The sequence below is a fragment of the Gorilla gorilla genome, chromosome 16, assembly GCF_029281585.2.
Source record: "Gorilla gorilla gorilla isolate KB3781 chromosome 16, NHGRI_mGorGor1-v2.1_pri, whole genome shotgun sequence".
Lineage (NCBI taxonomy): Eukaryota > Metazoa > Chordata > Mammalia > Primates > Hominidae > Gorilla > Gorilla gorilla.
In genome coordinates, this window is record NC_073240.2 from 85,500,113 (window position 1) to 85,514,336 (window position 14,224).

The 14,224-nt window shown below is 41.1% G+C and overlaps 1 protein-coding gene across 5 annotated transcripts in view; it reads left to right on the forward strand.

Moving 5' to 3' along the window:
* ADAMTSL3 (ADAMTS like 3) overlaps positions 1–14,224 on the forward strand; it is a 392,199-nt gene that overhangs the window by 330,503 nt on the left and 47,472 nt on the right. For all 5 annotated transcript variants that reach the window (XM_055362792.2, XM_055362793.2, XM_004056691.5 and 2 more), the window contains 3 exons: positions 4,058–5,129; positions 10,478–10,605; positions 12,866–12,994. In XM_055362792.2, the coding sequence (XP_055218767.2) occupies positions 4,058–5,129; positions 10,478–10,605; positions 12,866–12,994 (1,329 nt within the window). The remainder of the gene's footprint in view (positions 1–4,057; positions 5,130–10,477; positions 10,606–12,865; positions 12,995–14,224) is intronic.

The following is a 14,224-nucleotide window of genomic DNA, read 5'->3' on the forward strand; positions in this document are numbered from 1 at the left end:
GGAGTAAAGGCAGGACCCAGCAAGCAAGGAGCTGAGGTCATTGCCATAGATGGCCTTGGGCACCCGGAACTGGCCTTGACTGGGTGTGGCAGACTGCACAAAGACCCAGAGAGAGGAGTTACAGAAGAAAGCTCATTTCATTTTCTAGAATGTGGCATTTCTCACATTTAGCACAGAGGTGGAGGGATGGGTTGATGCTCTTGCACAGCCCGGCAGCCCCTTCAGGAGGGTGCTACAGTCGGTACCTGGCCACTGTCTGCAGAGTGCATGATGCCCCTGCCTAATCAGGCTTGGCCAGTGTTGCTGTTTTGGGGCATCTCCAGATGAGAGAGGAAGGTCACCCCAAACCAGACCAGTTTCTTGCCTAAGAACTATGTTTGATGATGCCACGTTCCAGGCACTGCTCTCAAGGAACTCACAGGAGCCCCAAAAGAGGAAGTGGCTCAAACTGTGGAACCTGGCAGTCTGGCAGAACCCATGAATTCCAATCCCTGGCTGGAATCCCCGTTTACTCCCCAGGCACACCTGCCAGTCAAAATGCCCCATACCCCAGTGTGAGCAATGGCCAAAGCAGAGTTGGGAAAGGGACCATCTGGGGCCACAAGGCCTGCCTTCCAGTAAATGGGCATGCAGCCACAGGGAGCAGCTGGGCTTCTCCTGTGTTCACTCCACCATTTGGGCAGGCTCTTCACCAAGGCTATGCCCTGCCCACCACCTGAGGCTTCATGGCCTACCTTAGAAGGAGTCAGAATCCCATCAGCTATAAGCCCCAAGCTCAGCTGAGGGACATGTGGTACCAGTGGAACTGAGCATCATTGGAACCCACTTTCGTGCTGGTCCCAGGGCACCAGGATGCTTTGTGGGCCTCATGTTAGTCTCAGGTCATCCCCAGCTTGAGCTGTTTAGCCAGATGTTTCCCCATGTGTGCTTCCACACCATCCCAGTGAGAGCAAGAACATTCAAGCTTCCATCCGATCTGTAGCAGCCACTGCTACCTTGAAACAATCGATCTCCACACATTCCTCAGTTGTATTAATTCAAAAGTTTGACTGAACACAGTTTATGCTCTGCTTGCAAAGAGTGAGGTACAAAACCATCCATGTGCACATCCATCTTTTATATTGTCCACCACTGAAAGGCCCATAGCCAGACAGTGTCCACCTGGATCTTTTTAAATAATAATGATAGTTACACAGGTAGGCATACCCTGACTTGTTACAATAGGCTACTTCTAAGTATTCATAACATGCAATCCGATTAGTAAAAATAGAAGCAGGTGAGTAATAAAAAAAGGAGAACAAACAACGTTAATATGTGAAGGTGTGTTGAATTTTATATTCCTTTTACATGTAGGCACTAATTTGGCTCCAAACTTGCTTTAATAGCCATCTTGAAAAAGGCAACCTTGCCAATTGCATAGTTTAGTATTCATTAGATAGGAAATGAGCTAATTACTCAGAGTAAAGTATAATGATTCCTGATGCTAAAACCAGAAAGAAATCCTCCCATGATCCTCTTGCAGAAGACACTGGATATTGTGAAGACTAGAATGTGCTCACAGACAACACAGATGCTGCTTCCTATTTTCCCTTCCCTCTTGACCAGCAGCTTCCTGTCAAATTGTCTTTCAGTGAAAGAAACTGGGTCAGGAATGCGTTTCTCTACTGCTTTGGCTTAATTCATGGTACGTGCTGGGGTAATGGTCCTCAAACTTTGCTGCACATTTCAGTCAACTGGGGAACTTTAAAAAATTCTGATGCCCTGCCTGCATCCTGTAAGTCAGAATTTCTGGGGATGGGACCCAGGATACTGAGATTAGTGAATACTAACAATAACAGGTGATTCTAACAAATAGCAAAGTTTGAGAGCCATTTTTTTAGAGCATCTGTGGTCAGAGTTGATATTGAACCTGCACATACCAGTATGGACATGGTCAGAAATATGGTCAGAAAAAAAAGAATTAGTAAACAGCCTCTTCCTGAACCCCATGAGCATTTCTCACCTGCTCAGGCCATTCTGCCAGTAACCGCCTGACTTGTCCATAATCGAACAACTATGGGGTTAACACTTCGTACCATAGTAGGCCTCCAAGACCCTATTCCAGTGCTATGGCCAGACACATTCTGTTGATTGAGCCCTTGCTGTGAAGATTTAGTATTTTGAACACCATCTATATTATCTGTAGTAATGGATTGACTATAAATTTACCAGGGAGTCTTCCATACGTTTTTTTCAGCTTTTGATTGTTGAACATTAGAAAGTTCAAAATTATATTCTAGCCAAATAAGGGGAAATTTACATGCCTTAACTGGCTGCGGCCATTTGACATACTTTGTAGATACTCTGTCTCCCAAAAAGTAAAAGTATGTATGTGGCAGTTCATCCAGCTCCACTTAGAGATGATGTGACAGAGCATTTTCAAGCAGAACCCTGGACCCATCCTGAGATCAATAGGCCTGACCTACCAATTGCATCTGTATGGAATTTGTATACAAACAAATTATGTATGTCCTTCACTGAGAACATTCTCTACCACAGAAATTATGGGTTCACCTCCATTGTTTCCCTGAACCTGTTGACACCACGAAACCCCAGTAGGCAGCCAGACTTCAAAGGGCTCATGAGGCGTGCAAGAGGACTTCAGTTATTCTCAGTTCTCAGGGTACCAGTAAACACACTGTAGCCAGCGCCAAGGGCCTGAGAAGGCTATGAAAGAGAAGTCTCAATCTGCTTCTTCTCCCAGTGTGTGCTACAACAAGGAGGACCTGTAACTGGGGTCCCCCAAGGTAAATTAGGTCCCAATTGCATGACCTTCTAAATCCAGATGTATTCTTGATGTTAGTCCAGTATCTCTTCTGCCACTCACTAGTGCTTCCAAGCCATCCATCCGACACTCCACAGTCTGCTCAGGAACCTAAATACATCATCAAAGAGGATCCAGACTTCCACCCATATCACTGTCCTTCTCCCATGCCTACCTCAGAATCACCCCAGAACACATTGAGCCTTCTCTCAGGTGAAACAAGGGAGAGAAATACTTCTCTTGGGGACAGGATCTGAGAAGTATTGTCTTTGGGCCTAGCCCATTAAGAGGAGCCGATCGATGCCCAGGAACAAGTCAAAGCCAACCCCAACTCTGTTCCCTCTTAGTCTGCCCTGCTGTGCATTGGCTGCACCTGCCCTTGTCACCAGATCAGTGGTGACAGCAGTTATATATGAGAGCTCATTATGTGCCCGCTACTGTGCTGTGCACTTGATATAAACAATCTGACTTAATTTTTACTTCCCTCCCAATGAAAGCACTAATATTATTCACATCTCACAGGTGAGGAAACTGAGGCTCAGAAAGATGAAAGAATTTGTCCAAGTGGCAGAGCTAAGATGCAAACTCAGGTTTATCTGGCTTCAAAGTGCCTATGCCACCTGTTCTTTTTTGATCACGGCTGCCCATTGCTTCTTCAGACCCCCATGCCAATTTAATCGACAGATTTGGGTTATATTCTGCAGCTGGCCAACCTCAGCCTCCTTTCAGACCCTTCAAATACATTTGCTCACATTCACAATCTCACTTCCTTCCTCAGATTTGGGGTACCCATGGCTCTAAGGCAGAGGGCCTCTCTGCCAGATAGTAGAGACCTGACATATCAGACCCTTATTGATGGAAACATGTACCCAGAGGCTGGGTATTTATGGAGCCATTATATGAGCATGGCCTAGAACAAATATTCCTCAAATCTAGAAATAACTATTCCCTACATTTCACCAAATCATTTAACCTCATGCCTCCCCAAACCAGGGTTTTATCAAATCACTTACACATTTTCATGCAACTCATTCACACTTGCATTCTTTGCCACTAAAGTACTAGATAGTTGTGAAATTTACCCCAATCTGTGGATGTATAATGTTATTCATGGTTTTATTCTTGAATGTTTTAAAATAGTAAAAAAGATACGTTTGTTAGCCTGTATCAGCCTTGAAAGATTACTGTCAAAAAGTCTGTATTTTTGAGATGTTTATTCGTATTTTCTTTTCTTTCTTTTTTTTTTTCTTGGAGAAATCAAATCAGAGATGAAGACAAAACTTGGTGAGCAGGGTCCGCAGATCCTCAGTGTCCAGAGAGTCTACATTCAGACAAGGGAAGAGAAGCGTATTAACCTGACCATCGGTAGCAGAGCCTATTTGCTGCCCAACACATCCGTGATTATTAAGTGCCCAGTGCGACGATTCCAGAAATCTCTGATCCAGTGGGAGAAGGATGGCCGTTGCCTGCAGAACTCCAAACGGCTTGGCATCACCAAGTCAGGCTCACTAAAAATCCACGGTCTTGCTGCCCCCGACATCGGCGTGTACCGGTGCATTGCAGGCTCTGCACAGGAAACAGTTGTGCTCAAGCTCATTGGTACTGACAACCGGCTCATCGCACGCCCAGCCCTCAGGGAACCTATGAGGGAATATCCTGGGATGGACCACAGCGAAGCCAATAGTTTGGGAGTCACATGGCACAAAATGAGGCAAATGTGGAATAACAAAAATGACCTTTATCTGGATGATGACCACATTAGTAACCAGCCTTTCTTGAGAGCTCTGTTAGGCCACTGCAGCAATTCTGCAGGAAGCACCAACTCCTGGGAGTTGAAGAATAAGCAGTTTGAAGCCGCAGTTAAACAAGGAGCATATAGCATGGATACAGCCCAGTTTGATGAGCTGATAAGAAACATGAGTCAGCTCATGGAAACCGGAGAGGTCAGCGATGATCTTGCGTCCCAGCTGATATATCAGCTGGTGGCCGAATTAGCCAAGGCACAGCCAACACACATGCAGTGGCGGGGCATCCAGGAAGAGACACCTCCTGCTGCTCAGCTCAGGGGGGAAACAGGAAGTGTGTCCCAAAGCTCGCATGCAAAAAACTCAGGCAAGCTGACATTCAAGCCGAAAGGACCTGTTCTCATGAGGCAAAGCCAACCTCCCTCAATTTCATTTAATAAAACAATAAATTCCAGGATTGGAAATACAGTATACATTACAAAAAGGACAGAGGTCATCAATATACTGTGTGACCTTATTACCCCCAGTGAGGCCACATATACATGGACCAAGGATGGAACCTTGTTACAGCCCTCAGTAAAGTAAGTAAAATAAAAATGCAGTATTCATTTTTGCACTACCTTCTTAATGGCTATTCCAGTTTTCTTGAAAATATTTTCAAATTCCTCTCCTAAGCATGTGTTTCCAACAGGATTCTTTAGGAAAGAAACTAAAAAATGTTAAGATGTGTTTTTCACATATACGTTGGAATTTTTAAATTCAACTGCCATATCATCCCAATCACTATCATAGAGGTGTGATATGACTGGATCCAGCAAGAATAAGTTTAAGCATATATACACTCCACCTTTACTCAGCACTTAGCATTTAAAAATAAAATCAATATAAGGCCATTTTAAAAGTAAGCTTATTAATAGTAATCCTACATTATGTTGGAACTGCAAATCAGAATTTACAGAGCTCTTCCATGTCTAGGAGATGTGGTATCTTATTTGAGCTCACATCAGCCCCATGAGATTGGTAGGGCAGGGGTTAACCTTTCTGATGAGGTCATTGAGAAGCAGAATCCCATGACTACTTCATGGCCAATCAGAACCAAGGGCCGTATCTCTTGAATACCCACCAGTGGTATTTGAGTATCACACAAATACATAGCCTTGTCAAAAGCTTGGGTATCTGAAGTAGTTTTCTATTATCATGCAATTTTTAAATGTCATACAATCCAAAAATAAGAATCAAAGTGTTTTGAGATGTTCAAAACACAGTATTAAGTCACATATTATTCTGATCTTTATGCCAGTGTAAAAATGTCACATTTCCTTTATTTTACATAACAGATACTAATTTACTTTTGCATTCTTTATTGCCTTCAAATCTTGCTGTTTGTATACAAAGTACTATAGACATTGTGCCTTGTTTTGATTCACATGTAAGAGCTCCAGCTGTACCTTATCTGCCTTTAGAGATCGTTAAGAGACACAAATAACACAGCAGATGTGAAACTGTTTTGCATATCACAAGGTACTTTCAAAATGCAAGTTTTACTTTTATCATGTCCTTTGTGCATTGAGCCTCGTATGTGAAACATCAGAAAAAACTTAGGTAAAATTCAGTTTTTTAAAATAATAAACTATTAGGCTATATCTTAAAAAGGTAGAAAAAATCTAATTTTTGAATTTTTAATGCTAGAACTATGAACACAAGAGTACAATGAAATTTTAGAAGTAGAATAAACCTTAAAACATAGCAGTTCTCAGAGCTTTTGGTTTTAGACTCTTTAAAATTTAAAAATGATTGAGGAGCCTAAAGAGCTTTTGTAAATGTGAGTTGTATCTATTGCTGTTTACCTCACTAGAAATTAAAACCAAGAAACATTGAAAATATCTCCATTAATCTATTTAGAAAAAAATAATGGGCCTATAACATGTTCATACAAATAACATATTTTTTGAAAACCCTCCCCCTGCCACCAAAATTACTGATAACAGTGGAATTGCTTTCCATCTTTGCAGATCTCTTTAATGTCTGGTACAATAAAAGAAGACAGCTGGATTCTTTTTCCACATCTGCTGTGAAATGTTGTTTTAGTTAAAGTATATGGAGAAAATAAATGTGTGTTATACAAATGTGTTAGCTGGAAGAGAAAGAATATTTTAATATCTTTTCAGATAATTGTGGATACTCTTTAATTCTACACTAAAACTAGACAAAGGGTCATTTCTCAAAGGTTAGTTGAAATGTGCAATCTGAAACTATATTAATGAAATGTTGGCACTCTGTTTAATGAAATCTGCTGTTTTTTTCTTGCATTTTGAATAGACTTTTTACCCATACAAGATTTTTTAACATCATACATTGTTCATTTGGAAAATATTGGCTCACTGAGTGATACAGACCTTCCGAATGTTGGTGCATTTCATTATGCAATGTAAAAAAAATACACATTTAAAAAAATCACCGTGTATCTCATAAAAAAAAAGTCTTTAAGTTTTGGGAAGCTGTCAGACTTACAGTGGTGGATACCAGTTTTCCAAAATTCTAATTTTCACATCAAACCTTTTTCATCATTGGCAACAAATACTGTCAGTTGTGTCATTGAATTGGCCAGCTCATTTAAAAAATATATATATATCTACCAAATACCCAACTTTAAATCATAGTGTGGACTTTTTTGTCATAGTTTATTGGTCATTCTTTCAAGTAAAAATCATATTCCATGAAAGAAGCCACCAGTTCTTCAGCATGCAGTGGAAGTTCTTCGTGTGTACTTCCCATTGTGTCATATGGGATATGAAAAACGTATGAACCCAAGGGTCAAGATTTAGTAAGATTAATACCTTTTACTACTTCATTAAAGACATTTTTTTTTCTTTTCTTTATTGAGACAGTCTCGCTTTGTCACCCAGGCTGGAGTGCAGTGGTGGCATCTCAGCTTACTGCAACCTCTGCCTCCTCGTTTCAAGTGATTCTCCTGCTTCAGCCTCCCAAGTAACTGGGATTACAGGTGCACACCACCACCCCCAGCTAATTGTTTGTATTTTTAGTAGAGATAGGGTTTCACCATGTTGGCCAGGTTGGTCTTGAACTCCTGACCTCAAGTGATCCACCCACCTCGGCCTCCCAAAGTGCTGGGATTACAGGCATGAGTCGCCACACCTGGCCGTTAAGGACATTCTTAAGGGAAACTGGCATTTTTTTTTTTCTGCAAGTAAAACATAGTAGTCAAGAATACAGTAATTACTGGTACACTTCAATATCACTGTCTTGGTTCATGCTAAGGTGCCAGCAGTCTTACCAACACTGCCTTTGCACTCTCAGTGCAAAGGTCAATACCGTTTTTAAAAAGGCTAATTAATGGCTTCGTATTATTATAAAACTAGCTTTGACATCATAGACTTCTGGGGGGTTCATGGACTACGCTTTGAAGACTGCTAACTTGGTTCAATAATCCATTTTATAAATTGTAAGGAAAGAGAGGCTGACAAGGTTGAAGTGATCTGTTGACCTATGGCCGTATAAGTACTACAATGATATAGAGGAGCCTGGTCAGTTTAAATAAATATTTATTTAATTGAGTTCATTTTAAATAGATTGACTTGATGGAATGGCGTTAACATAAGTTTATCAGGCTGAGACCCCTGGAGCTTGTATAAAGAAGTTTTGACATGGTACATCCTCCTCAGATGTGTTTCTGCATCCTTTAAAGATCAGCCATTCAAAACAGAAGCAATTTCATATGTCTAATAAAAGGTTTTGTTTTTAATTTTTAAGATAATAAGATCCATTTTCATTTCTATTTTTCTTCCAAAACCTACCCAATTAATTTGTTCAATTTATGTTTAATTCCCTTTACATAACAAATGTTCTCATCTTTAAATATACTTTCTGAATCTTACAAATCTTTTCAGTTGAAGTAATTGAGAAATGGAATTATGTTCCTGAAAGTCTCTATTCAATGAGAGAAACTGTGTAGGCATGGAGTACTGTTCGGATGCCAATTGAGTAAGAAATCTCAACTAGGAAGAGAAGTTTGTGGGTGTATCAATTAGAGATGGTGCCTATAGAAAGATCAACTTTGTTATTACTTCAAGTTAAGAGTAAGATTATGCAGCAGAGGCCAAGGTCATATGTGTTACAGAATTCAACCTGGTGGTTCACCAGCCCAAGGATAGATCCAGGCTAGGTACCCAGTGGCCCCACCTGTCATGTAAGGTTCATGCATGCTCAGCTATTTCTGATCTCAATGATTTCTCACTGGACTGTTACCTGAAACCTACAAAACAAAGGCATTATTTGAGAATTCCTAAATCATACAAACATATATATGAAATAATTTAAGAAAATGATTTAGTGTGTTTATTTTTCGTGTGTAGTCACTGGTTAGACTTTTGCTTTTAACCAACTATTTCTCCTCCATCAGGATTTGACACTGAAAATCTTGCCTTACTAACAGCGAGGTCTGCCATACTCTTGTTGCTCTGAGACACTTTCGCTGTTTTGACTTCTGCCAGCTTTTGTATATTTCTTATGTGTGCTGCAGCAGGGCTTGTATGCCCTTGGTACTATTGCTCTGTGCCATTATTTCATACTATTCTAATCATTCATACATTTAGTCATCAAAGATTTTTGAGAACTTGCTATATAAAAGTCTAAGCAGTGAGTATGCACAGCTGTGAATAAGATTTGGTTCCTGCCCTTGAAAAGATCACAGTCTAGTGGGAAGAAATAGATATTTCATCAAATAAATATATGAACCAGAGAAGAAGGAGCCCAGAGGAGACAGAAGATAACTCTAGGAGTATTGGGGAAAACTTTACAGGGGAAATTACATTTGATCCAGGACTCAGTGGGCGGGTCTGAGTTTGCCAGAAAGGAGGAAGGGCATTTCAAATGAAGTGAACAACATATGCAAAAGCTCACAGTAATGAAAGATCATGGAATGATCTGGAAACAGTTAAGGTTCATTATGACTGAAGCATAGAGCGAACGACATGAAGTGACAGGAAATAAAAAGTGGCACAGTTCATTTCATGATGAAACATACAGTATTTAGAGGGCAGAATAGTCCATATTGCTAAGATCTATGAAGTGAGATGGGGCAGGGGAAAAATAGTATATAAACCACTGATCCGGGTGATTTAGAAGCAGATTCAAATTATTAAGAATAAAATAAAATAAAAACAGAACAAGCACTCTTCCCTTCATAACAGAGGTTCTTCTCACCTTTAGATATATTTTCTGAATCTCTGAATAATTATCTAATTGGTTAGGCTACACCTGACCAACTCTGATTCTCAAAGCAGTATTTACACACAGGATTTTAGGAATATCAGTAATTGGGAAACCATAATGAACTCATGCAGGTTGGCCCTAATTCTTAACAGCATGGTCCAAATCCAGTGTATGCCACAGACTTAGCATGATGACCTCAATCGACTTCTTCATACAGGAGTAATGAGACCATAATCCATTGCAAAGCAGCCTTAGCCAAAGCCCAATCACTTCCAGCATGAAAATCCAAACAGAAAATCCACACCTGCAGTTTGTTAGGAAGGATTCGGGCAGAAAATGAGTGTTTAACATCCAGCAAATGAATAGGTTTGCTAGGTTGTCTTTTTTTAAAATGTGGCAGATTAAGCATTGAGTTCACCAGAAAAGTCTTTTCTCATGTAAAGTGGGATGGGAAGACTAGATCTCTAAGCACCGTTCAGCTCTAACGTTGCTGTTAACCTATAGCAAGAGGAAACACTCCACCCTCCTGGTCTATGTAGTTCTCTGCTTATAGGCAGGATGCTGGACAAAATTATCCTTTGTGAGCTTTGCCAGCCCAAAGCCTGTAATGGTGCAGTCTTCTTTCTCTGCAACTCACTGTAGCCCTAGGTCAGTTAAATTGTTATATGAATGTGTCGTCTTTCTAACTGTTCTACAGAATAATTTTCGATGGAACTGGGAAGATACAGATACAGAATCCTACAAGGAAAGAACAAGGCATATATGAATGTTCTGTAGCTAATCATCTTGGTTCAGATGTGGAAAGTTCTTCTGTGCTGTATGCAGGTAATGCCCACTGTTGAAATCTAGAATGCCTGGTTCTTTGTTTATTTTTTATTTTTATTTATTTATTTATTTTTTTGAGATGGAGTCTCGCTCTGTCACCCAGGCTGGAGTGCAGTGGCGCGATCTCGGCTCACTGTAAGCTCCGCCTCCCATGTTCACGCCATTCTCCAGCCTCAGCCTCCCGAGTAGCTGGGACTACAGGCGCCCGCCACCACGCCCGGCTAATTTTTTGTATTTTTAGTAGAGACGGGGTTTCACCATGTTAGCCAGGATGGTCTCGATCTCCTGACCTCGTGATCCACCTGCCTCGGCCTCCCAAAGTGCTGGGATTACAGGCGTGAGCCACCGCGCCTGGCCATTTATTTATTTTTAACATTAAATTCTAGAGCAGCAGTTCTCATTAGCAGCTGTCAGAATCATCTGGAGTGCTTGTTAAAATACAGATTGCTGGACTCCACCCCCAGAAGTTCTGGCTTAGTAGGTTTGGGATGGAGTCTGAGAATCAGCATTTTCAACATGTGCCCAGGTTATGCCAATGCTGCCGGTCTGAGGACCACACTGAAAACAGCTGCTCAGGAACTCACTTTCTAAGAATCAGGAAATAATGAGATGGGGTTTAACTGGCAGAGTTGATATTAATGAACTTTGCATTTTTTAAAGTTCCATCAGTCAACAAAAAAGAATAATTATCTTTTATAGATTGCAATTACCTCCCAGTGGCATACCTGCCAATCCTGAGAAACACCTCCAGGAAGTTGTAACTGTAAAGTAGTGTGAGTCTTCCTGGGAGGTGGACAATGCCATTTGGATATTAAAATATGCTTTTATTATAAAGAAACATTTTTAATACTTAGTACTGCCATTGTCCAGCTCAGGCACAAAGTATGCTTCCTGAGTGAGTGAATAAATTAATCTGGTAACTAAATATCGAAATCCAAAGAAAATAAACATTTTAAAATGGACGTTTGATTCTTTATGACCTTGTTTGTATTATTTTTGCAGGCAAATTTTAGACATGTATTTGCTTCATATTAATTAAACGTTAACTTTGCATTTTTCTTGCAGACAGTTCTGCTCCACTTGTAATAACCTCATATGGTCTCATAAAATGGGAAGTCAGACATTTTCTCTCTTGAGACTTTCTGCAGTGTAGAGATGTAAATAATGTTTTAAATAGGTCTCCTTGCAATTGATAGTCTTTAAATAGTCTTTTCTATTTTAGATTGAAATGAGTTTATTTAAGTAGGGTCAGACAGGGCCTCTCTGAACCACACATTGGGTGAGGGAACTGCAGTTGGAAGAGATCTTCTAACTCAATCATTTTTTTAATGGGATTCAAACTGAAGTCCAGAGAGGGAAGATTTTGCCCAAGCACACATATAGCTTATTAGAAGAGGCTCAACAAGAATCGTGGCCTCCTACCTGTCTCATCTTTCTCCAGTACAGCTTTGAATGAGCTCTGAACCGTGGTTACATCCTGGCATCCACATGTCAGCCTGGCTGTGGCACCATATTCAGAAAAACTTTATAAGGATTAGGTACCACATTTATATTGAAAATGCCTGTGTACATCTCCTTCTGCACCCTTACACTTTGTGCTTATCGAAAGAGGAGATACTTCTCATCTTGTACCCAGGTATTTCTCATCTTGTACCCAGGTGCAGACCACAGAGTGGACACTTGGTAAATGTTTACATTGGAAAAAACCTCTTATTACGCTGGGCCCAATGAGGGACAACAGAATGGATCAGGACCTTCTGTCCTGTCTTCATCAACCCCCTCCCCCAGTATCTCACATCCCTCCTTCCAGAAAAAGAGTCAGGTAGTCCCAAGCCCCAGTGTGTTTTGGCCCTACATTAATTCATTCATGGCTGCACTGCAGAGACATCATTCCTGCTCTGCCTGTCTTCTTTGCTTCTTATGAGCTTCTGAATTCCTTTTTTTTTCAAATTATCAAAGAGGAATTTATCCTCAATTTTAGTTATAAAACCAAAATATCCTCATAGTCTATACATACTGTTTTGCAATGTACCTTTGAATTCATCGAACCATCTATCCATTCATCCATCTGTCCATATGTCCACTGAGCACCTCCAGGTATGTATGTGCAAGTCCCCACGGTGCACCTTGGGGGATACAGAGAGAACCAGGACTCCACTCCTGACCTCAAAGGGCTCAACAAAGCTTACCAAATGCAATATGTTTTACCAAAGAGCAAAAGCCTGAACCTAACATAGTTTCCTGCTCCCTTTGAATTAAGAGGCACCTGTCATCTTGTCTGTTGAAAGAAATATCACCAAACCAGAGCACAACCATCTGTCTGTTGTGGTTGGAGGCATCGTGGAGGCAGCCCTTGGAGCAAACATGACAATCCGATGTCCTGTAAAAGGTAAGTGTGGTCATTTCAGTGGGAGGCCATTTCAGTGGGAGGTAAGTGTGGCCATCCCAGTGTTGCCAGGAAACACCAGCTGGCATTTTGGTATTCGAGACCTCAGCCTGATAGGCTTAAAAAAAAGATTTTCCAGCACACTGACAGTGGATCTAACTCTCAAGGGTGAGGTCATACTGGCTCATGAGACCGATGTATAAAACAGAATGCCAAGTTACTTGTTTCCAGTGTGGACTGTGACTGCCATGCACACTGGAATGTTCATATTGGCAAGACCAGAACACTCTGTCCCTATGGGTAGATCTACAAAAGAGGCCAACTTTTAGTCAGAGGGTTACTTGGTGAATACAAAGTCAGAGGAGGGGATTTGTGGGAAATTGTAAGACATGTCCTCCAGATAGACAAAAGCTACACTTGGCAAAGCCAGATCGGGGAGCTAGAATGTCCCCTGGCCTAGGCTCTCTTCTGGATTGTCCCTGGGTAAGTGTCAGCAGCCTGTGCCTCCGTGGCTCTTTCTCCCGTGTTTACAACTGCAGACAAACCTCCTTTCTAATGTTCACACTCTTTCTTTAACAGAATTGACACTTTCAGTCTGACTTTGCCTTAACCTAGGGCCATCCTGTCTCATTAAGCCATGGATTCTTAAGTCTTCATCTGGGCCCATGCATCTCTGAACTGTAGATAAATATTATATGCTGCATATACATGTACATTTTACAGGGGCCAGGAGAGGTGGGAGTGAGGGGGTTTTGTGAATAGCGTTTTATTGCTTCCTTAGAGAAACTTATGAACTCCTCCAAATTGAGATATACTCTTTTAAGATAACTTTGTGTATGCCTTTGATTTCCCTAGCTTCCAAGTTCTAATTAGATACCTGTAGTTGCAGCCACCTAAGATGAGTCTTGCCTAGGCTGTGACCCTGATTGCCTAGGGTGACAGAGGAGCTTTTGCTGCTGCTCTTAGAAATGCAGTGAGGGTGCATGTAATGAGGGATCCCAGGACACACTTATCCAGCTTTCAGGCTCTCCCTCCACTGTCATGATCAGTTACTTGCCATGTTTCCAAAGCTGCACCTTTGGCTCTACAAACAGTGGAAATTTGCTAACCCCCAAGATATTGTTTTTCACCCCTTGGAAATCCCTGCAGTGTTTGGCCTATGCAGACTTTTGAAAAATTGCTCCAGGCTCCCAACTGACTCCACCCACAAATATGTGAGTTTTCTGGCAAAAT